The sequence below is a fragment of the Microcaecilia unicolor genome, chromosome 1 (assembly GCF_901765095.1).
Source record: "Microcaecilia unicolor chromosome 1, aMicUni1.1, whole genome shotgun sequence".
NCBI classification, from domain to species: Eukaryota; Metazoa; Chordata; class Amphibia; order Gymnophiona; family Siphonopidae; genus Microcaecilia; species Microcaecilia unicolor.
The window spans coordinates 712,358,593-712,383,367 of record NC_044031.1 but is presented as its reverse complement, the minus strand read 5'-3'; the positions used below and the strand labels follow the sequence as shown (position 1 = coordinate 712,383,367).

The 24,775-nt window shown below is 42.3% G+C and overlaps 1 protein-coding gene across 1 annotated transcript in view; it reads right to left on the bottom strand.

Moving 5' to 3' along the window:
• MYO5A (myosin VA) overlaps positions 1-24,775 on the bottom strand; it is a 360,108-nt gene that overhangs the window by 49,946 nt on the left and 285,387 nt on the right. The window contains 5 exon segments of the mRNA XM_030189293.1: positions 3,145-3,238; positions 6,812-6,855; positions 6,858-7,008; positions 8,998-9,088; positions 18,496-18,596. Coding sequence (XP_030045153.1) covers positions 3,145-3,238; positions 6,812-6,855; positions 6,858-7,008; positions 8,998-9,088; positions 18,496-18,596 — 481 coding nt within the window.

Sequence of the window (24,775 nt, the reverse complement as noted above, 5' to 3'; positions counted from 1 at the left end):
AAATGCCGTACCCACCTCCATGACAGCAGAATATGTTTGATCCTGTCACAGCCTTTCCCTGGGTCAGATGTGGCTCTCGGGTGCAGTACAGGGTCACATCAGCATTGCATTGTGGTGGGTGTAGGGTATTGGGCTCCGTGATTTCATTAGCTTGTGTTACAGTCTCACGATGTTGGTAGTTGGTAAGGCTCTTCTCCCATGGTGCTTTTCCCCCTGCCTACTGGGTCAGAGTGTGCCCTGTTGTAGTCCATGCGGTAGTGGCCATTTTTGTAAGCCAGTTTTAGTTCCCTTTCCTGTGTTAGCCACGCTCCAGAACTTAGTTCTTCCCTTGAATGTGGCTGAAAGAGGGCTTTGTACAGCATTCTGCCAGCTCTGACCTACTGCTAATCTCAGTACCAGGGAGACTCGTTGCCAGTGGGGCACAATCTCTGATCTGCAGTTAACTGTGAGTAAACGCGGTTATTCCAATAAAGGACGTTTTCGGAGAGATTAGTCTTCAGGTGTCAACTGGTGTGCCAATGTTATATAGCAGCAACCAGTCCTAGAGGCCTGCATGTATGCAGGTCCCTGGAGCACTTTTAGTGGGTACTGCAGTGCACTTCAGCCAGACGGCCCCAGGCCCATCCCCCCCCCAACCTGTAACACTTGTGCTGGTAAATGGGAGGCCTCCAAAACCCACTGTATTTTTTGTTACATTTTGTACCCCGTGCTTTCCCACTCAAGGCAGGCTCAATGCGGCAGGCAATGGAGGGTTAAGTGACTTGCCCAGAGTCACAAGGAGCTGCCTGTGCCGGGAATTGAACTCAGTTCCTCAGGACCAAGTCCACCACCCTAACCACTAGGCCACTCCTCCACTCCACCCACATGTAGGTGCCCCCTTCACCCCTAAGAGCTATGGTAGTGTTGTACAATTGTGGGTAGTGGGTTTTGGGGGAGGGGGGTTGGGAGCTCAGCACCAGTGGTATGGGAGCTATGCATGTGGGAGCTTTTTCTGAAGTCCACCACAATGACCTAGGGTGCCCAGTTGGTGTCCTGGCATATCAGGGGAGCCAGTGTACTACCAATCCTGGCCCCTCCCACGACCAAATGGCTCGGATTAGGACGTTTTTGAGCTGGGCGTTTTTAGTTTCCATTATCGCTAAAAAACAAACAAACGCCCAGCTCAAAAACGTCCATTTTTTCGAAAATTCGGTTCAGCCCGCCCCTTCACGGACCCGTTCTCGGAGATAAGCGCCCATGGAGATAGGCATTTCCGTTCGGTTATGCCCCTCCACGCCATACTTTTACTTTGTATTGTTATTTGAATATTTTTACTGCTGCAATTATCTATTGCTCATGTTTAATTTATTGTTACTGTATATTACCTTGAGTGAATTCCTTCAAAAAAGTCTTTATAAGAGCGACTACTTAGCTGCACAAGCGGATGCAGCGCTGTATTGATCGTCAGACACCAGACGCCTACTAAAGCATATTGGTGTTTCAGTTCCATGGACCTGCTTCCGAGGTCTCTATAAGTCGCCAAAACTGTAATATGTGGCGACGCCTTCTAAACCCAGAGGCTGTGAGCCTCTGGATTTAGCAGCCACACCAATTTGGGATTACACTAGCATTCTATAATTGGATCGGCATGCCTAGGTGCAGTTATAGGATATTTGCTCCCCTCGCTGCACTGGGACACCTAAAACGGGAAGACCATTATAGAATTGCACCCTAACTCCTGATTCTTATCCTTACCTTTAAGGGCCATAATAGGACTTGGGCCTATGTATCAGATAAACTCTCACAGTTCCCTCCTAAGTCTATAAAAATCACCGAAGACTGTGTGCGCAAATTTGGGCAAGTGCCCACAATGAGCTAATTAGTGCCAATAATTGGCCTTTTAACAAGCAATAATTGGCACTAGTTAGATTTGACATTTACATGTGTAAATTTAGGCACAGAAATTTATGAATGATCTGAAAAAGGGGGCGTGGAAATGAGAGGGTCATGGGCATAACGGGTTATTCCTAAAATTAAAGTGCATTGTTATGGAATAATGGGGATACACGCCTAATGTAGGTATGTACATTTGCACCACACTTTAGTTGGTGCAAATGGCCAAGCCTAAAGTTAGGTGCAATTCCCGGGTGTAAGTGTTATTCTATAAACTGTGCCTAACTTTAAGTGCAATTTACAGAATAGAGGTTTTTTGGGCGCCAATTTTTTTTGGTGCCATAAGTAGAATCTATCCTATTATATCTACGTGATCATTGCAATTCAGTCAAGATTGTCACCTGGTAACGCCCTCAGCAAAAGCCATAAGCAAAACAAAGGTCACCTTGATTGTCTTTATGGGCTGGCTGCATGTTGGTGGAACTTTTTGCCTGTCAGCATTAGGCTTATGTCGGATTATTTGCCTTTAGGACGGGCCTCAAAGAGTCTGCTGTTTACTAAGGTGAATGATTAAGAAGCCCTTTGCTACATTTGTCTGGTAAACATCGGCATGAGGAGGTAGGATGGCAGTGAGAGTGTCTTTGGATAGAGGCTTTATATGATCATGCATTTTATTAAGGTTCACAATCTATCACAGTTTTGGATTGGCTGGGATTGATATCAGATTTGTATGCTATTTTGAGGTATGCTACAGATAGGAATAAGGTGGACAACTAGGGACAATTCTATAAGTGGGAGCAGTGAAAATACGTGCCTAGAGCACTTGCACCACCACACACACAGCAGGTGTAAGTCAGTGCCGAAGTGGCAGCCTTAACTGTGTAACTTATTGTAGTCTGTCAGTTACGTGCACAACTTTGTGTCTCATTCAAACTCACCTATGTGTACCCTTACCAGTAAGATATGCGCTATATAAGGTAGTTCTTCTATGTGGTTTATATATGCTATTATACTAATAGCTTATGCTCCCTCTGCTCCATGATGGCCCAGTTCTGAGCAAGAAGATCAAGGACACAGGTCACACTCATACTAGTGACTCAGCACGTAACTGAGGGCATATGTTATAGAATTGCCCTATTAATATTTACTTTTCTATAGATATACTGTACTTTATAATTGCTTTTACTTTAATGTCTTGCTATGATCCACTTTTTATTGGGCAATGTTAAAAAACAGGCAGATTATAAATGCTGTTTAATTTAAATCAGTTACCTTCCAGCTCTCCAATCTTCTTAGCAAAGACTTTCAACTGCTTCTTCAGTTTGCGGACAGTCTTATCCTGTTTTTCCAGTTGCTCCATCAAATCCTGCAAGTGAAAATGCAGAGGTAAAATGCAGGAAGAACCGAGGGCGGGTCAAAAAGGGCCATTAAAAACTGACAAGCCAGCTCTGTTAGGTTAGAAGGCTGTGGGGAAAGTTGTAGAGTAGCGCCACCATCTGACTGAAAGTTATAAAAGTCTAAACAGCACACAATAAGAGTGAAGTCTGCAGTTACATGTCAGGGGCAGAGAGCACGATAAGAACAAAGCTCCTTTAGTATATGAAGGCCAAAGTGGAGCGATACCATCAGAAAATGGATGAAGATGCCTAATTAAACATAAATATAATGTAATCTGCATTAAACTTTTGAGAGAAAAATATGACAAATCTAGGAGGACTTTTTCTGTTCTTGGAACTTGTAAAAGAAAATGAAATGTATGAAACTGTTCCTTTTACATCAGATCCTTAAAATAAAAGTCTGTGTAATTAATTCAACATTCCAGCTCCTCTTCAGGGTGCTCTGGAATTTAGCATATTCTCTGGATAGAGGTGGGGAGTGGGGGAAATGTGTGTGTGTGTGGGGGGGGGGGGGGGGGGGGGGACAGGAAACCAACTACACTCCAGAGCTCTCTGCAAACAGGAGAATATAGCAGATTGAGTGTGTCCTTCTTCAGACCTCGACTATTTCTCCGACACTTTGGGCCATGATTTAGCTCTCAGCTGCTGAAGGACATCAAGAAATTATGGTTATGAGAAAAAAGCAAAAAATCAAGGAATCACAGAAAAACAGACTCTGAAATTGTGGTGGCATAAAAGCATTGCTCTGTCAACCACGCAGAGGAGATTTTAAGGTATTGGCCTCTTGGGGGAAACATCAGACCAAAATGAAAAGCTAAAAAACAAGCAGATTACAGTTTCCAATCCTGGGTAAGAGGGGATTTTGTCGGTTTTCAAGGTCCAATTCAAGATCAAAAATAGGATTTAATTTTGCTTCACATTCCAAATGAAACTTTGCTTCCATCATTGTAGGGGTGGCATTAGGAAAAGAAATGTGCTCTGCAACAGACTGGAATGACAGATATGACATCAATGGGGGGGTGAAGAGGAAGCAGAGCGTGAGGGAACATAGGCTTTCTGCATCTACAGGCAGACAGGGACAGGCAGGCAGCTCTACTGTTAGTGTTCCAGCACACAGAGGCAGGGAATGTGACAACGAACAGACGCAGGACATATGATCTACATACAATGATCCGCCTGTACAGTGAAATCCGATAGGACTGATACTTCATGGGGTCATCTGTATATAACTCCTCATAAAACTGAAAAAACAGGCAGAGTGTGTTCCCCCTTAGGGCTACTAATACTTTCACAAGATCCTGAAGAATGAAAAACATGTTACACTAAATGTGCATGATCAGGGTCCGGCAGCATGTGAGCTATAATTAAGTGCTGCCACGGCTCCACCTCCTTTTTCATCTGAATCCATTTCATAATCCAGATATAGACACACAAAAAGTCTTGATAGAGTCAGTGTAATTAATTAATTTGCAGAAATGCTTACAGATGATGATGGGATGTTGGAAACAGCCAGTGATGCCGCAGGCATGCCCCAACATGTTCAAATCACATTCATGCTGCACAGTTCGTGAAAGCAGTGAAAGGTGGCTTCACCAAAGAGTTTACAGAACCTCCCATCACCACCACCACCACCACCACCACCTCCTCCTTTCCCTTTTAATGCTGTGAATCATTAGAAAACTAAGATGAGAAAGTGAATATAGTCAACTTGTGTCTATGGTGACCTTGTCAAAACAAATCTGTTTTGACAAGGCACACAGAAAAACACCTTTTCCTGGGGGGTCCCAAACAGTAGCCCACAGGTTCAGGTACACCATACCAACATTAAGTAGTGAAATGAAAATACAGGCAATGTAAGTTTCATAGGTCAAGAGCTTCACAAAATATAATCTTTGGGACTTCAGAGTTCTATAAGCTAAAAACTGTTAACTTAATAGCTATTTGCTGGAAGCGGTTTCCTGAACTCTCCTGTGGCTGGCACAGCACTGCATCTCTATAGATCAGATGAAATGATTTTCAAAATTAAAGGCCAGACAGTGACCTTGAAACCATTCAGGATAAGCTCTCACGCTTTTACTACTACTACTACTTATTTCTATAGCGCTACTAGATATAGGCAGCGCTGTACACTTGAACATGAACAGAGAGAAATCTCTCAATTAATTTTTCTCTATCCCAAAAGTCTCCAGTTGATGTCCGAGTGCGCCTACACCACCCCCAAATTCTGTGCAATGCCCTGCCAAGGTTTCCACACCTCACCATCTCTCCCTCTCGTCAGATTCTACTTGAAGACTTCCATCTTCTCCTTTTCCTTGTGCCAACATTATTCAGATCTCTTCAGACTCTAGCTGTACCCTTTAGGTGCCTGTACATTGACCGCTATACATCTGTGTGACCGAGGAGGACCCTAGTACACTTTTGTATGAAGTGCTGCATGGCACTGTTTAACTGTTTGTTTACATCAAAGAAACAGGTTAAGAACAGGGAGAGCATTCATTGAGATTTAACTCTCATCCACACAAAACACCAACACATTTTACAATGCAATTGTAAAATGGAAGCTGCCAAAGAGGTGAGGGGAGAAGAAATGTTATTACCCAAATACGCTGGATAAAGCATGGCACAAGGGGAGAAAGTGGTCTGCTCCAGGTCAGAGTTTAGTGCTCTGACCACTAGCCCACATCTCCTCTCTGCAGTTCAGAGATTTGATCCAGGATAAAAATTGGCAAAGTGATATCATCACACACACCACACACACACCACAAAACAACCTGCTTTGGAGTTGGCATAGACTGAGCATATTGTAAGTGAGGGTATGTTAGTGTTGATGGTTGTTCTAGAGGTTATTTTGGTATTGAGTTGGTATTCCAATAAAAATTGAATGCTTAAAAAAAAAAAAAGAAGCAGCTCTGCATTTTAAAAATAAAGGCCTACTTACAGTACAATAGGCCTTGTTGTCAAAGCAGATATAATCACATTGTGGTAAATATCCATCCGGCAGCGGTGAGCGTTTTGCTGACCGCCGACAGTGTTATTCCCAGATATTCAATGTCAGGGTCAGCCTGGGCCTCAGCACTGAATATCCGGTTTATGCGGTGTCAGCTAAACATAGCCAGTTAAGTCAATACTCAGAACTTAACCAGCCACGGGGGTTGCTGCATAAAGATAGGATTGTGTTTTATGAGGTGCCATTTATGTGGTTACTCAGGCCAGTTAAGTGCTGAATATCGCACTTTTAACTGGCCAGTGCTGACTCCGCCCCGGAAGACCCTCAAAATAGCAGGTTTTCACTTAAGCGCTAACCGCTAATTTTCATGTGCGATAACTAGTTAAGTGCCAGTGAAATTAGCGGATAGCCCCGAACAAGCGATTTAACCTGTCAGTGGCCGTTTCTGGCTGGTTAAATCGTTTGATATTGACCAGCATATCATCATCAATAGTTCTGTAGGCACTTCTCAGGTAATGAGTTGAGCCATGAGCTCCGGCCCAACAAGCATAGGTCTATATGGCAGACAGCCCTCATAAGATGGTGTCATCCTTACCAGGTTTTCATTGGTCAGCCTGGTGATTTCATGCTGCAGACTGGCTCAATGCGGGCCTCGGGCGGCAGCTGCAGGTTCTGTGCCAGCAGCTGTTGCTGGCGATTGTTTTCCTCCTTCAAGCTCTGGATTTCACCACGCAGGCCTTCTACCTCATTCTCACTGCTCTTTTTCTGGGCCTGCAGCTGAGCTTCCACAACCTGCAAAAATAAAATAAAATGACAGGTGGTCTCAGCACACGTCAGAGTTGCTCTTCGGGAAAGTGGTGCTCGCCGAAGATGGGCAAAGAGTAGCGGCTGGCTTAGAACCACACAAAAACAGCCAACCCACTGCACAAAAAAAAGCAGAATCAGCTTGAAACCCCTCAATGTGCCTTCTAAGAGAACTAGAAACAGCACCCCTTAGGCAAGGCTCTTCATACTCGGAACATTTAAGCACAGGAAGGTTACAGCTTGCTGTGGAAAGCATGGCACACCAGTAAAATGAATTTCTATACAATAGGAACAATTGTCTAATTCTTCACATAGTTGCAAACTGCATGTGTGATTTGAACATCTGCATTTTACATGGATTTTAAAAGGGAACCTCCTATGTGTTATACCTCTTGAAAAATTAGAAAGGGCAAGTAACGTATTAAACTTGTGTAATATGTGGCCGCTATTTGTGTCTGCAATGGCTGAGACAGACAAACTAAGTGTATACATTTGAAAATTGCATGTATGTGAATACGTGTTCTCCCAGCATAAGCATGTCCATAAGAAGGCCTTTTTTAAGGCTTAGGTAACAAGTAGGCCGAATTTCAGGACAACTTTAAAACTGTGCTTGGTAACGGCAGACTCTTGTTCTGTAGAATGACCCCATTTCACAAAGAGTTGGAATACTTTTTACATGAAGGGAGATGAATTAAGCAACCAGGCAAGTATCGAGGAGACAGTAAATCTTGTTTGAACATTAACAGCATGAGCAGGTCACATATGTGTGGTTCAGGACTTGTAACTTAGTGAGCTAGAATTTTATGATGCGAGTTAGGATGCTATTTACAGGAAGTAGTTGAGTGAATTGAATTCATTAGGAGTAACTAATGATATCTGTACAATATCAGACACTACAGAGTTTAACAGGCTGCAGGACGAGTCCTCCATACAAAACAAGCATTCAAAGGCAAACAGCCTCATTCCCTCTGCTGTACTGTTATAGGTGCCTCTATCATCTGTTGCCAGTGGTGTTTCAAGGCAGGTTCTCCAGGCAGAAAGCAAAAGCAGACCCAGTTCCCACTGCAACACTCACCACTTCAGCAGGTTAGCTCTTAGCAGAAGATATATATTATATATCTTCTCAATAGGACTTGCTAGAAAGCATGGACAAGCGAAGGGAGCCAGTTCCAAGAGGGACATTTAGAACTAGCCCTGGATTTCTACAGCTCCATCCTGGTACCTGAAGTGCTGATTTCAGATGGTAGAAGCAGGGACTATAGATACCAATGCACTGGGATGCAAGATGAACAAGCCAGAACTAACAAAACCATCCTCCTTCTGGAAACTAGATCCACTAGCAGCTCTAAAAACAGCAATGGAGAAAATCATCATTTTCTAAGTGTTGAGGGGGGGGGGGCTCAATCCTTACAAAAACATGTGCACGAATCTTACTCTATGAAGAGAGGCTGTGTTGGATGTTTAAATATTTAGGCCAACTTATTTCCGCTAATCTGTAGTTTCTAACAGGAATGTTTGGCAATTCTGTTGCTTAAAATGAAAGCAGATGGACTATGGCTCTTTAAGCAAATGTTAAAAATATTAGACAAATTATAAGGAAGCCAATCAGGCTCATTTTCAAAGCACTTAGCCTCCCAAAGTTACATAGAAACCTATGGAACTTAGCCTCCCAAAGTGCTTTGAAAATATGCCTCATAGTCTTATAAAATTATCAGAGAAATTACAAGTAAATATTGCATCTATTTTTGTGCAATACTGAAAGTCCTTAATATTAATATATTACAGTTAGGATGACCTGCAAAAAGACTGAGCTATGGAGAGTCTAAACGAGACCAAGTTTTATCCAGTCATCCAGAAGGTTTTTATACAACGTTTATTAGCACACAAGAAATGCTGCCAAAGCTGTTACACACAGCAAGGATTAAGGGTTAGTGAAAGCCAAAACTTTAGACAGAAAAAGAGAGGCCATTCTGAGACAGCGGGTAACCTGTTTGCTTGCTTTAAGCTTTGATAAACCAGCCATAGTTCTCCGTCCTCATTCAGCATTTGGTAGTCCTGAGGGGGTGATCTTCCAAACAAAGTTAAAAAAAAAATAACATAAAAATGAAAAGGTTAAACATAAAATGGATTAATGCAGGTGAAGAGACAACATGTTAAGAACAAGAATCTCAAGTGATTACAGATATTGAAGGCTCAGGTAGTGCTTACTAAAACTGGACTTCCTACAGCTCTCCTATAAGATATGTACAATGAATATGCACGAGAAGAATTTCCATACATTTGCAGACCCTAGTATTTTCAATGTATCTCTTGCATATTCATTATGCATATGGGCTATGGGCTCAGGGCTTCCAATGAGCAAGATGTACTACTGGATTTCTCCTATTCTGCATCTACTGGAAAAATGCTTAGGATAAGTACATAAGTAATCCACACTGGGAAAAGACCAAGGGTCCATCGAGCCCAGCATCCTGTCCACGACAGCAGCCAATCAGGCCAAGGGCACCTGGCAAGCACAAGGATATATCTGACCTTCCAACAGTATTACATCATCTCAATCTAGCCATGATACAAAGTATTGAGAGGCAACATAACCAATACAAACTGGAAAAAGCGCGGCACCTGCTTGTCTGTCGGATAATTGTACCAACAAAAGCTTTGAAGCATGCATATCCTGTCTAATAAAGAACACAGACAATGCTCATTGCTTGTGATGCAAAGAAGACAGACTATAGAAACAACGGCACAGCTGGCTAGAAAAAAAGTGAAACAAGACGGTAAGCAAGGTATTAGTCCATTTTTGGTTGCATGGCAGAACCTTCTTCATTCTTGTTTATCCCGTTTTTTTTTTCCATTCCAAGGGCTGATACGGTGGGAAGTGAGAAGGTTGAACCTTCTCTTGCTAGAAACTCTCCACAGAAAAGTTTGGTCTTACCTGCTAATTTTCTTTCTCCAGACCCAGTTATACCCATCAACACGACATGGATGGTGACAGAGAACAAAGATTTATGAGCCCAGCTCCATATAGTGCACCATGCAGCACCTGCTCTTCAATATATCTGTAACAGGCAAGATAGGAAAATAACCTTCCTTAAACCCTCCAGAAATTGGGGGGGGGGGGGGGGGGGTGGGGTAGAATCCGGGCTAAACCAATAAACAACCACAAATGAGAGAACCACAACAAATTCCAGAGATAATTTTTCCCTGGATGCAGAGCAAACTAGCATTCTCAATACTTCAGGGAAGGACTCTGGATTAATCTGGTAGGACTCATGGAAAGAAAATTAGCAAGTAAGGCCAACTTTTACCTTCCTATTCATCCACCAGACTAGTCCAGAATCAGTGGGATGTAACAGAGCACTCCAAAAACTGGGTAGGATGCTAAAACACCCGCTCTAAGCACTCCTGTACCAAATGCTGCTGCTTCTTCTCTGGTGAAAAATTCCAGTCTACAGTGCTGAAAGTATGCAACAATAGCCATGTGTAGGTCTACAGAGATACCAACTATGACTCCACCTATGAATAAATCCTAATAAATAAATTAAACAAATAAATAAGTTGCCAGTCCCCTGGGTTGCGTGTGCCTTGGGTAGAACTCAACTCTTAGAGAAAGTATGCAAGGACAACTACATTGTAGCTCTACAAACCTACACTGGAGATACCAACAGTTATTCTTCCCACAAAGTTACCAATCCTCTAGTTGAGCGAGACTTCAGAGCCTTGGGTGGAACCCAACCCTGGAGAATAACAACTGATGAAATAGCATCTCTAAGCCAACATGCAATGATGGCCTTGGAGGCCGCTTCTCTTTTCTTGGTGCCTCTTAAAAACACAATGAAACTATCCCAATATTCCCTGGTTACTTCCAAGCACTGCATGAATATTCTTTGAACATCCCGAAGGCTGATAGAACATCACGCCTTCGCACAACCTTCTCATGGAAAGGATGGCAACACCAGTATCTAACATGAAAGGCCGAAACAACCTTCTAGATGGAAACACTGGCACATGAATGGCTCCCAACAGGAGGGGGCCCTGTAGCTCAAAAGGCAAATATGACTCAGGACCCGAAAACGTAAGTTGATTTTATGCTGAGAAAGGCCTCAAAAGTGCGAGACTCCCTTCAGGAAAAGGGCTACATCACAATGAGCAGCCAGGGGAACTCCTTACAGCTGACCTCTGAAACAGGCCAGCATTTCTACCTGAACCTTCAATACACTTTTTTTGAGACCCGCTTAAAAAATTGTCAGAATGTGGGAGCCCAACACATGAAATGGAGAATAAGCCCACTCCTTACACCATGCTTCAAAAGTCCTTCAAATTCTGGCATACCCCAAGGATATAGATCACTTACATGCCTGCAGTAACGCAGTAATGACCTTTTTCTTATAACTGCAACAGCTTTAGCATGATCTTTCAAGAGCCAAGCCATAACAGAAAAGAAAGACAGTCTTGTCCATTGGAAGCAGACCCTGAACCAGCAGCCCCTCTTTTGAGGAAGCCTCCAGCTCTCCTTCATTGAAATTCATTAGGTCCACCTACTACAGCCTTTTGGGCCTTTCCAGGACTATCAGAATAACCAGCTATCCTCAGCAACACCCACCCCAAAAGCAAATAGGATGGAGACACAAACATAGTAACATAGTAGATGACGGCAGAAAATGACCCGAACGGTCCATCCAGTCTGCCCAACAAGACAAACTCATATGTGCTACTTTTTGTGCATACCCTACCTTGATCTGTACCTGTCCTCTCCAGAGCACAGACCGTACAAGTCTGCCCAGCACTATCCCCGCCTCCCAACCACCAGTCCCGCCTCCCACCACTGGCTCTGGCACAGTCCTTATAAGTCTGCCCAGCACTATCCCCGCCTCCCAACCACCAGTCCCGGCACAGACCGTATAAGTCTGTCCAGCACTATCCCCGCCTCCCACCACCGGCTCTGCCACCCAATCTCGGCTAAGCGCCTGAGGATCCATTCCTTCTAAACAGGATTCCTTTATGTTTATCCCATGCATGTTTGAATTCCGTTACCGTTTTCATTTCCACCACCTCCCACGGGAGGGCATTCCAAGCATCCACTACTCTCTCCGTGAAGAAATACTTCCCGACATTTTTCTTGAGTCTGCCCCCCTTCAATCTCATTTCATGTCCTCTAGTTCTACCGCCTTCCCCTCTCCGGAAAAGGTTTGTTTGCAGATTAATACCTTTCAAATATTTGAACGTCTGTATCATATCACCCCTGTTTCTCCTTTCCTCCAGAGTATACATGTTCAGATCAACAAGTCTCTCCTCATACGTCTTGTAACGCAAATCCCATACCATTCTCATAGCTTTTCTTTTCACCGCTTCCATTTTTTTAAACATCCTTCGCAAGATACGGCCTCCAAAACTGAACACAATACTCCAGGTGGGGCCTCACCAACGTCTTACACAGGGGTATTAAAACCTCTTTTCTTCTGCTGGTCACATCTCTCTCTATACAGCCTAGCAATCTTCTAGCTACGGCCACCGTTTTGTCACACTGTTTCGTCGCCTTCAGGTCCTCAGATACTATCACCCCAAGATCCCTCTCCCCGTCTGTACCTATCAGACTCTCCCCGCCTAACACATACGTCTCCCTTGGATTTCTACTCCCTAAATGCATCACTTTGCATTTCTTCGCATTGAATTTAATTGCCAAACGTTAGACCATTCTTCTAGCTTCCGAGATCTTTTTTCATGTTTTCCACTCCCTCTGGGGTGTCCACTCTGTTGCAAATCTTGGTGTCATCCGCAAAAAGGCAAACTTTCCCTTGTACCCTTCGGCAATGTCACTCACAATATATTGAATATTATCAGCCCCAGCACTGATCCCTGAGGCACTCACACTACTCCACCTTTTCCCTCCTCCAAACGAACTCCATTTACCACCACCCTCTGGCATCTGCCCGTAACTAACCAGTTCCAGATCCAGTTCACCACTTCGGGTCCTATCTTTAGCCTGTCTAGTTTATTCAAGAGCCTCCTGTGGGGAACCGTGTCAAAAGCTTTGCTGAAATCTAAGTAGATTACGTCCATAGCACGTCCTTGATTTAATTCTCCAGTCACCCAGTCAAAAGAATTCAATGAGATTCGTTTAGCACGAATTCCCTTTGGTGAAACCATGTTGTCCTTGGATCTTGCAACTTATTTGCTTCTAGGAAATTCACTATCCTTTCCTTCAGCATCGCTTCCATTACTTGTTCAATAATCGAAGTGAGGCTTACCGGCCTGTAGTTTTCGGCTTCTTCCCTATCACCACTTTTGTGAAGAGGGACCACCTCAGCCCGTTTCTCCCATCCCACGGAACCTGTCCCGTCTCCAAGGATTATTAAACAAATCTTAAGAGGACCCCCAGAACCTCTCTGAGCTCCCTCAATATCCTGGGGTGGATCCCGTCCGGTCCCACTGCTTTGTCCACCTTTAGATTTTTAACTTGTTCATACACACTCTCTTCCGTGAACGGTGCTATATCCACTCCATTCTCACATGTACTTTTGCCAGTCCATCGTGGTCTTGCTCCAGGATTTTCTTCTGTGAAAACGGAACAAAAGTATCTATTTAGCAAATTTGCTTTTTCTTCATTATCTACATAATGTTTGGGGCTTCTCTTAAAGGCCTACTATAGCAGAAGAGAGGCCTTCTGGGCTACCAGCATTGCATTGTCAGAAAATATCCATATTGCTTTGTCTTGGACCAGGGGCTGGAAGGCCTGAAGAGACCTCCTGATAGCCCTCATTTCTAACCAGTTGATGGACCAATCACTGACCATTTGCCCTGTGCTACTTGGTCCCAACAAGTGGCATTTGTAGCCACTATCCAACTGGGTGCTTCCAAGTCCATGCCCTTGAGAAGAATAAGGATCCAACCACCATTTTAAGCTGCCTCAAGCCAATGATGTCCATGATAGGTGGTGCTCATACCTTTTAAAATGTACGAAAGATCCAGGAGCAATCTCTGAAGTAGCTGCACGTGTGCTTGGGCCCACAAGCTAACTAAGTGGTTGCTGCCATTGAGCCCGGCACCTGCATATAATCCCATGTTTATGGAGTCTTTTTCACCAAAAGGTCTCAAATTTGGACCTGAATTTTCTACATTCTTAAGTCAGGGAGAAAAACTGTTTCCTCTTGCATGTTGAATTATGCTCTGAGGAACTGAATACACTTAAAAGGCACCAACTTGTTTTTCTTAAAATTCACAATTCACCCACCCCCGCTGACTGTAATAACAATCACTTGAGAGGTGGCTTGCCTGCTTCCTGTTTTGGACCAGGTCTTTATTAGCTAAAATGTCCAGATTTGGATGAACAACAATTCTCAACACACACCGAAGAAATTCAAACACAGCGAAGGCAATGAACTCACAAAGTACAGTGCATCAAGGTGTCACGCTGTCATGCATTGCTACATTTTTTCGGTGAATAAATTTTGAGCAGCAACTGCTTCTGTACAAGTTGCCATTTTCAGAGACATTGTCAGTCATATTCAGACTCCTGATGTAGGCCTAGAGGCCAAAACATGTCTCGTGCTGAGTCTCTATTTACCGATTAATAAAAATTTGCGTAACACCTTGATGAACTGTACTTTGTGAGTTTATCGCCTTTGCTGTGTTTGGATTCTTTCAGATATGGATGAACAATGATGTCTAATCTGTGGCCACCATCACCTTGGAAAAAGTTCAGGGGGTGTGGCCAGACAAAAAGGCAATGCTTGAAATTGATAGTGGTTTCCCAGAATTTCAAGTGTAGAAACTTTTGGAGAACCTTCTACATAGTAACATAGTAGATGACGGCAGAAAAAGACCTGTACGGTCCATCCAGTCTGCCCAACAAGATAACTCATATTTGCTGCTTTTTGTGTATACCCTACTTTGATTTGTACCTGTGCTCTTCAGGGCACAGACCGTATAAGTCTGCCCAGCACTATCCCCGCTCCCAACCACCAGCCCCTCCTCCACCACCACCGGCTCTGGCACATACCGTAATAAGTCTGCCCAGCACTATCCTCACCTCCCAACCGCCAGCCCTGCCTCCCAACCACCGGCTCTGGCACAGACCGTACGAGTCTGTCCAGCACTATCCCTGCCTCCCAACCACCAGTCCCCGCTTCCCACCACCGGCTCTGGCAAAGACCGTATAAGTCTGCCCAGCACTATCCCCACCTCCCAAACCACCAGCCCCGCCTCCGATCTTGACTAAGCTCCTGAGGATCCATTCCTTCGGCACAGGATTCCTTTATCCCACGCATGTTTAAATTCCGTTACCGTTTTCATTTCCACACACTCCCACGGGAGGGCATTCCAAGCATCCACTACTCTCTCCGTGAAAAAATACTTCCTGACATTTTCTTGAGTCTGCCCCCCTTCAATCTCATTTCATGTCCTCTAGTTCTACCACCTTCCCATCTCCAGAAAAGGTTCGTGTGCAGATTAATACCTTTCAAATATTTGAACGTCTGTATCATAACACCCCTGTTTCTCCTTTCCTCCAGAGTATACATGTTTAGTTCAGCATGTTTAGGTATTGTGGAGGAATGCTTTCCTAAGATCCAAAGTGGTTAGAAACTCCCCATTGTGCACCACTGCAATCACTGAATGCAATGTCTCCATGCTGAAGTGAAAGACTTTCAAGGGCTCAATTTACTCCCTTCAGGTTGAGTATGGACCTCTTTCTTGGGAACAATGAAGTAACTGGAGTACCTGTTTATACCCCAACTCTGCTCTGCCCCTAAGGCCAGCAACCTTATCTAGAGTAAGGAGCACTGCATCTCTTTTGACTGGGGGCATAACATGGCAAAAAATTGTTTTAAAAGCTGTAATAAGGCAGGTAAACCCCTATATGTAACCTTTCTTGACCACATCTAGCACTTCCACTGGTTCATCATTATTTGGGTTCAATCCTTGAGGGGGTGGGGAGAAATCAGAGAAATGCCCTCCTATCCGTCTGTCTGAGAGGACCCATAACTCATCATTGGGAGGCCCTGGAAGCCCCTGGAGCCTTAGAGCTTGTCCAGAACAAAAGAAAGTCATCCAAGTTAGAAACCCCTGATTCTGAGAATCCACTCTTTCCTGGTCGATGGCGCTGCACCGGAAATTAGACCTTCCTGAGGATAAGCAGTAGACACTCGGAACTTCAAAGCTTCTATCTCTAAGGGTTGTTTCAATAAGATCTCCATCTTACTATCTTGGCTATCCTTTAATATATACCATCATCCTTCACAGAAATAGATGTCTTCTTGGTCATTGCTGTTACCAAGGCATCCGCTTTTGGCTACTTTAGTTTTCTCCTCTACCTTTAGGACCAAACAGTGGAGTCTACCCCATGGCCCTGCCAACCTGGAGACCAGCTTTTGGCATGTCCAACTTTGCTGATCATAGCCTGATCAAAGCCTTGGTGAGCTGCCAGGATGGGATTCCCTAGGGAACCTGCTTCAGAAATACTGAGCAGCAAAATAAAGAAATACCATAGCACAAAAAACTTAAACTATACTGTAAAAGACTATAAAAATGTTTTCAACGTGATCAGAAAATACTGAAGAGACCAAAATGGTATGAATACCCTAGATCACAGGATTCAAAAGATCCTCCAATGGTTCAGTCATTGCATGTAAATATCACCAAAGTGTTAAACAGTGCCTACTGAGTGAAAACAATAAAAACAATTTGTTGTAAAAAGCTGGTCTCTTGTAACAAGAGACCAACTTTTTTACAACTTTGGAATCTGGGGTTTCCTGAAGCAGCTTGCTTATTTATTTAATTTATGCGTTCTGGTATCCCACTTTTATCCAAAAACAGGTTTGGTTCAAAGTGTCTTACAATTTACAGTTAGGTGAAATTACAATCATGGTTCACAGTTAGGAAGTAGAAAGGATATTGATAGTTTATATAATTAGATTTGGAATTTTGAGGTATTAGGAGAAACGCAGTCCATGTCGGGACCCTGCAACTTTGGCTAAGATAAGTGTACCAGTCTACTGGCATCCTTTGCTTGATGGACTACGCAAAGCGACACTTTTGTGAATTATTTTTTGTTGCATTATGAAATGTATACCATTTTAATAGAGATTTTATAATTTTAAAAAATTGATTCTTTGTTTTCACTCAGTGGGCACTGTTTTAACACCTACTTTAATATTTATGTGCAATGATTGAACCACTGGAGAATCTTTTGAATCCTGTGATCTAGGGTATTCATAACCATGTTGGTCTTTCCAGTATTTTCTGAGCACATTCAATTGGAATTGGCGCACATGTCCCATGTGCTAAAAAAATAATTTTATTTTTTAGCGTAGGGGGTGTGTTAGGAGGCAGAGGGTAGGCCTGAACTGACCTAATCAGGTAGCACATGGTCACTGATGTGTGCTGACCAACTAGCACAGGATTAGCGTAGGAGTTCCTACTACCTACAAAATAGATGGCGGTAAGGGCTCCCACGCTAACTGCCCCATACTAATTGGGAAATTAGCGTGTGGCCATTAAGTGAAAAAAAAAAAACCCAAACAATAAATTGTGGCCATTTTACAGCTGCACTAAAAGTGGCCTTGGTGTGCAGGAAACCTACGCACTAAAAATAGAGCAGTCCAGTTTTAGCACAGCTTAGTAAAAGGGCCCCTAAACACAGAACATCTCCAGAAAATTTGACCTGTCAAATGATTTTCAACTTGTTCACAGAATAAGATGAAAGCATCAAGGATATACATGTAACCTCCTTGTAAACCACAGAGGCTCAAAGCTAACATGGAACCAAAATCTAATTTCCAAGGAACCCAGTCTGTTGCTCTCCATGGCTGCAGACTGAAATGCACCTGTTGATGTGTTACTGCCTCTTCAGGGTGGAGATAGATTCTATATTCTGAGAAATAGTAACCTGGTTCATGGGCGATGTGTACCTGATCAGTGGCTGTAATGGATATAATACTGTAAAAGCACTGTGAAATACATAAAACAATATATTTTTGCAGAAATACAGAAATCTAAATTGCTTCCAATAGTACAACACAGTACCATGCACATGAGTTAAAGGAGCTGATGTGACTAAGACATAAAATTATGGTGAAGGCTATTTCGAGAAGACAATGCACTTATCAAAGTATTCTTAAGATACGCGTGAAAGCAACTATTCCCAGAAGACAAAGAGGATATAATGCCGTATAAGGGGGAGTTATTGGTGAAGAGATCATCCGAGTAGCATGGTGTAGGTTGTGGTTCTTCTAAACAGCAAGAGCCTGGGCATCTGATCACCCTTGCACAATAAGCAAAACATTATGGCTGGCACCTGAAAACGTATTCAGTGTGGCAAACAGAATCAAGGACAAAATGCTCAATTGACTGGGGGATATTTGGACTGGGGCAGGCCAACTGTAGAAAATGATCCAAGAGAGCCATAATACATCTGTGAACCTGAGAAAATACCATTAACTAAACCAGGAAATAATATTCAGTGTACTGGACACATACCTGGTGGTCTCCTTCATCCCTAGGTAGGCCTGTGCGATCTCCCCTTTGTCCTTCATCTTCTGCACATCTTCCAGGAGGATCCTGGAATCTGTCATTGTATCCTGAAAGAAGTTAGCCAGATTCATCTGAGTTTGTCATGATCTTTGCCCAAATGAACCATAAACTAATCTTATCCTAGAGGGAGATACATTTCAAGCTCATTTCAGTCACTCCAGGTCTAAAAATTCAAATTCTACTTCTCCCAATTGCCTTGGTACAGGCATAGGCCCAATGACAAGACGGCGCATAGTTTTGTGCAACTCTGCATAGGCATATTCATAGGCATAGTTTTGACAGAACGTAGGAAAGGGAAGGGAAAGGGAAATGGGACTTGATATACCGCCTTTCTGAGGTTTTTGCAACTACATTCAAAGCGGTTTACATATATTCAGGTACTTATTTTATACCAGGGGCAATGGAGGATTAAGTGACTTGCCCAGAGTCACAGATGCAGTGGGAATCGAACTCGGTTCCCCAGGATCAAAGTCCATTGCACTAACCACTAGGCTACTCCTCCACAAAGGGTCACAAAGCATGTATAGTTTATAACAACATAAGAATAGCCATACTGGGTCAGACCTATAGTCCATCTAGCCCAGTGTCCTGTTTCCAACAGTAGCCAAGCCAGGCCACAAGTACCTGACAGAATCCCCAATAGTAGCAAGATTTATGCTACTGATCCCAGGGCAGCAGTGCTTGAGAGCAGGTGTAAATGCTTCTACCACAATTTCTGCTGCTTTTGTGATACTATTTTAAAAGACACAAAGGTGTCTGTGTAATTTTGTTAATAGCCTCAAAATAGGCACCTAACCGGCCTCCCAACCTAGATGACCCATTATAAAATCACCCTCATACCACACAACTTAGTCCAACTTCTGGCTGCGATTAAAAATTATTTTGTAAAAATTCAGCATCCCTCCGGATAAGGAATAAATTCAAAAGCGTGCACACTCGGCAATTAAGCTGCTGTTATGCAAGGCCTTCTCCTGTATTGCCAAATCTGAACTCTGCCTTTCAACTTGCTATTGTAATATAGTGGGAAAACTCCCTCTCTCTTGCCAGATACAAATCCAGCCTGAAAATACAGCGCTTTGAAAATGCTTTTAAAACTAAATTGTGTTATTCACAAGCTGCTACCCCACAGGGATGCTCAAGAGGTCTCAGTTCGTGTAACTGGTGGCACCGCTCTAATGTAAAGGCCCTATGTCCTGACTGTGTTTCTCATCTGTCTTATTAGATTGTGAGCTTCAAAAAGCAGCGATTGTCTATCACGTGTGCTTGTAAAGCATTGCATAAACCTAGCTATACAAATGCTAATAATAATATGAATATATATGGGAGATCAAAAACCCCACTGAACAAAATATCCACCCCTCCAAAATAGCTAAACTTGTAATTTAATATAAAAATTGGCTGTGAAGCCAATATAGATATCACTAAGAGCACCTCCTAGTGTCAAGGAAGTAATACTGCAGTTTGCCCTGCTGGAAAGCAGGAAGGGAACTGCCTTCAAACCTGACAGGGTATTATTACCATGTTGTTGTATATGCTGCAAACTGGGAGGAGTATGTTCACAGCTTTTGATATCATGAATACATCTTCTGGTAGCATTAATTCACCCAGTCACAGACTTATGTATGCTTTCTGGGGCATAGAAAGAAAAACAAGCAATGGAGGTAATTCTATAACCTGGAGCTTTGACTCAGGCGCTACAATGGGCACACTTAATCCCAATTTTATAATGTCATTGAGGGGCACCCAAGTTACTCTAGAATACTAGCTCAAACCCGTACTGGCACACCGAAATGTAGGCGTGACCCTTTATGTCATATTAATGGCAGATATAAATGGTCACATCTATACGCGTGATGCGATAGCGTTGTATCAATTACATGTGTTACTTGGCGTCACGCCCATGTTTACGCCCAGCTTGGAGTTATGCTCTTTAGCGCTTAGGCACAACTTTATTGAACAGGGCCTAGTGTTCTTAAGCAAGAAAACGGCAATTAAAAGTGCTTTTGATGCATGTTGCTCTAGGCGCAACTGTATAGAATTGCCCCAAATGTCACACACAAGGCAAAGCTGTACCATCGTCTCCAGCTAAAGCAGCAGTCCAAGCTAATTTCAAAATAAATAGTTTTAGAATTTCTATTACATGTTCCTTATGAGAAATAAAGCAACAAGGATAACACAGACTTTGCAAATTCAAATACATTTAAACCAGGGGTGTAGCCAGACTTCAGGTTTTGGAGGGGCCTGTGCACAAAGAGGGGGGAGCACAAAGTTTTACCCCTCCCCCCCTCGTAACCCCACATACCTGAGCTGGCCAGGACCCCAAGCCCTGTTTGCGGAAGCCCTCCTCCAGCTGAAGCGTGGCATTTCCTGATTTGCCACTGCCTGAGCATATAGGGCAGATGCTTGTCTTTTGCATGTGCACCGAGGGGGGAGAGGGACAGACCTCCCTCATGCATGCTCAGTTTCACCAAAAACAAGCGCGTGTGTGTGTGGGGGGGGGGGGGGGGGGGGGGGGGGGGGGGGGCGGCAGTGGCCTAGGACACACAGCAGGCTTCAGTTGGAGGGCTCCTCCTGCCTGTGGGGCCTGGGGTCCCCCACCATCCAAAGTAGAAGAAAGCACCTGAATTTTGATTGTGGCAGGCCCCCAAGGCCCCCCTCCCCCGTGGCTACCCACTGATTTAAACAGCTAAGGCACAAATTAATTTTACCTTGTCCTCCTGGAAATCAGACATTGGTACGCAGAAAAGAGGGAAAAGAAAAGAGTGACTCAGAAGATTCCACTAGAAGTATACTAACTAAAAGAAATATAAAAGTACAAAGAAGCATATAATCCAGACTGAGGTCCAACTGCACCTGCCATGGGCAGGCAGCGAACACTGCGAAAGGAGTCATTTCCGCTCACTAGGTGTGGTGTTTTTTTTTTTTATTTGTACCATCAGCATTGTGCAAAGCAAATCACCACCTGAAGCTCTTACTGGCTTAATTATTGGGACACAATTCATGATCATACATATTCGTCCGCTGAAAACTAAACTTTCCATTTAACTAAACATATATCCCTAGGTTCTCTAGAACCATTTATACTAAATTATTTTTCCCATGTGGAAGGTAATTTTATGAATCATTTTTGGATTGGATTTATTATTTTTAACCCACCCTTATCCAGAGCAGCTTACAAAAACTAAAATCACATAAAAAGAAAAACATAATACAAATACAAATCATCCATAATACATAATTAAAAGAAAAAACAAACAAAAAAAGTCCAGGTCTCTCAAATGGATAATAAGGTAGCATTTGCAGGCATATAGTATGCCAGGCATAACAGATGTGCTTTCAGCTGGCGTTTAAATGTTTGTATAAGGTGTTCATTTTTAAGATGATTAGGTAGCTTATTCCACATAGATGGTCCTGTTATCAAAAAAATTCCTCTTCTAGTCAGGTCTAAACATACTCTATTTTTGAATGAAAGGCCAATTTACACCCGTAAATGGCTTCACAAAATACCAACTAGTGTAAAGGTTCGTGCCACGACATGATGGTGTGTACTTTACCAGTAGGCATGCACATGGGTGGAGTTTGGATGTAAGGCGAGTGCAGCACATAGGAACATACATAGATTATACAATACTATAATTTATACCAGCTGCAGGGCTGGTATACATTTCTGTGACTGAAACACAGATGTTCTCTATGCCACTTATGCTAGTATTTTTTAAGTCACACTGGTATCTATTTGTCTTTATAAAACTGTGCCTAAATAGTGCCCATTTTCAAGTTTAAAGTAGGTCCCTCTTTTTAAAATTACCCTCCTCATGTTTATGGGAGAAAACTTCTGGATCCAGTGATCAGCAGGACAGGCAGTGTATAACTTGAAGCATGCAGACATTTCATTATGATGTTTTAATTATTGATATTTAGAAAACAGTTAAAAACTCTTGTTTCTTGAAGCATTCTGTTGATTAATTCTGTTAATTTTATGTTGAATTTAGATTTTATTTTAGTTTTGCTATAGGTTTTATGTTTCATTTTATTGTACTGTATGTTTTAGTTTTGAGTTTATTTTAACTTTTACGAGTGTAAGGTGTAACCCGTCTAGATGCTTTGGATAGGCGGGATATAAATTTGAAAAATAAATACCTTCCATAAAGATAAGTGCTGATATTCAGCTGCTGCTACATATATAGATTAATTTAAAAAATGAGTCAAGTACAGCAATAAAAAAATACATATGGCAGTAACCAATGGTAAAAGAAAAGTGAGGAAATAAAAAAGACCTCAGACACCGACGACTCGGTGTTTTTACTGGGGCTCTTAATTTTTTCATTGGTCAAAACCTCTCTATCTTCATACTGTGTACAACTTCAAGTGTTTCAAGTCTGTTAGTTTATAATATACTCAACTGCAACATATAGTCCACTGTCTTCGAAGAATTTTTTGGACATCAGGAAGCAAAATTACAGAAGAAATTGGGGTGCAACAAAGCACGAGACAAACATGTCTTCAATCTCAATATCGCAAGAAAAATCAGTGGTGATCAACTTATCTCGAGTTTTTTATCAGTTTGAAATCAGACTATTGCTAAATGGATTGCCTTTGTACCTCGTAGTCATTTCAATCAATTTCAGTTTCAAATTGATTTGGAGCTTTTCATTAGAACATTACAGTTGAAAATCCATTTCCAACAATGAAAGGCATGTTGGACTCCACCAATGCGAATGTTTTTAAGCAGGTGATTCTCAGTGACATTGATCAGATTTGTTTTACACGAAAAATAAATAGTTTAAACCATAAGGAAAGAACAGCATTAGTGACTTTACAGAATGATAAATCATTCTGGTTGGACATTTGGGACAGAATTCTAAAATATTAAAACTAAACTGTACAATTGAAATCTCACTCAGGATTGCAATTTGAGATCCTTTGCTCCTGATTTCAACCTTCCAGAGCACAATGATAAACTTTTGGATATTATGCTTGTTTTGGCCTCTCATATCATTATCACACATTGGAAAAATAGCACAAAACTAAGCTTTTATGAATGGTGGAATTAATCTGTGTGCTATTCAAAATTATAAAGAAGTTGCAGCTATCAAAAACCATCAAATTTTAAAGAAGTGTGGTCACCCTTTGATTTCTTCTGTCGATCTGATTTATATATTCTCTAATTGCTAAGCTTATAGTGTTCTCACTGTAATAATTCATATATATCCTAACACAGCAATACCAACGCTAATTTCTTTACTATTGTTTCTTAAATTGACGTATGCAGCAATTTTGTATGTTTCTTCATACGTTGTGCTTATAGTTCAAAGTTTGTTTGTACATAACTTTTCCCTTTATTCTTCATCATGATTATATAAAATACCAATAAATAATATCTGAAAAAAAAAAGAAAGCTCATAAGGATGAGGCAATAGTGGTGTTAAACAGAGTAGATTATGAGAAGAAGGAACGGTTTATAGGAAGTTGAGTCTAAATCCTACTCCGATTAAAATAAAAAATTAATAGAATTACCAGACAGGGGGTAGAACAAGGTTTTTTGACTAAAACAAAAGACAGGTTTCTGAATCCTCAGAAACCAGTGGATCCTGTATTTTATATGTTACCCAAAATTCACTAAACTTTGTTGACTCCTCCAGGATTAATACTGATTGGCCATGTCAATTAAGTTATTTATTTATTTTTATTTCACTTGATATACCGCACATCACCTAGTGGCATCACAGCGGTTTACAATAAAAAGCTCAAAGGAATCAAAGAGAAAAAGTACAGAAATGAAAAGGAGTAAAGAAGCGATCAGAGGGTAGTAGTCAAGGAAGAAATTAGAAATCATGAAGAAGAAGCTTGGTTAAAGAGCCAGGATTTGATAAGCTTCTTGAAGGTGGGGTATGAGGTGGAAAACGATTCTACCTATTTGGACCAATATAGGAAATACCAGAGGCAAGAGTGCTTCAGAGACATATAACAGAAGGCGGGGGGGGGGGGGGGAACATGAAGAAGAGACCGTTGAGGTGATCGTAGGGAACGTGGAGAGGAACATGGGATCAATAACCTAGAGATGTAGTCAGGAGCAGAGGGGAGGGAACATCTGTATACCAACAGAAGGAGTTTGTAGGTGGCAACCAGTGTTCTTGTATCAAAAGGGGAGTGACATGATCAAATTTACTGGCATTATGTAAAAGTTATGTCCTGGTGCTGTATATTCGACATATTGTCATGGTTT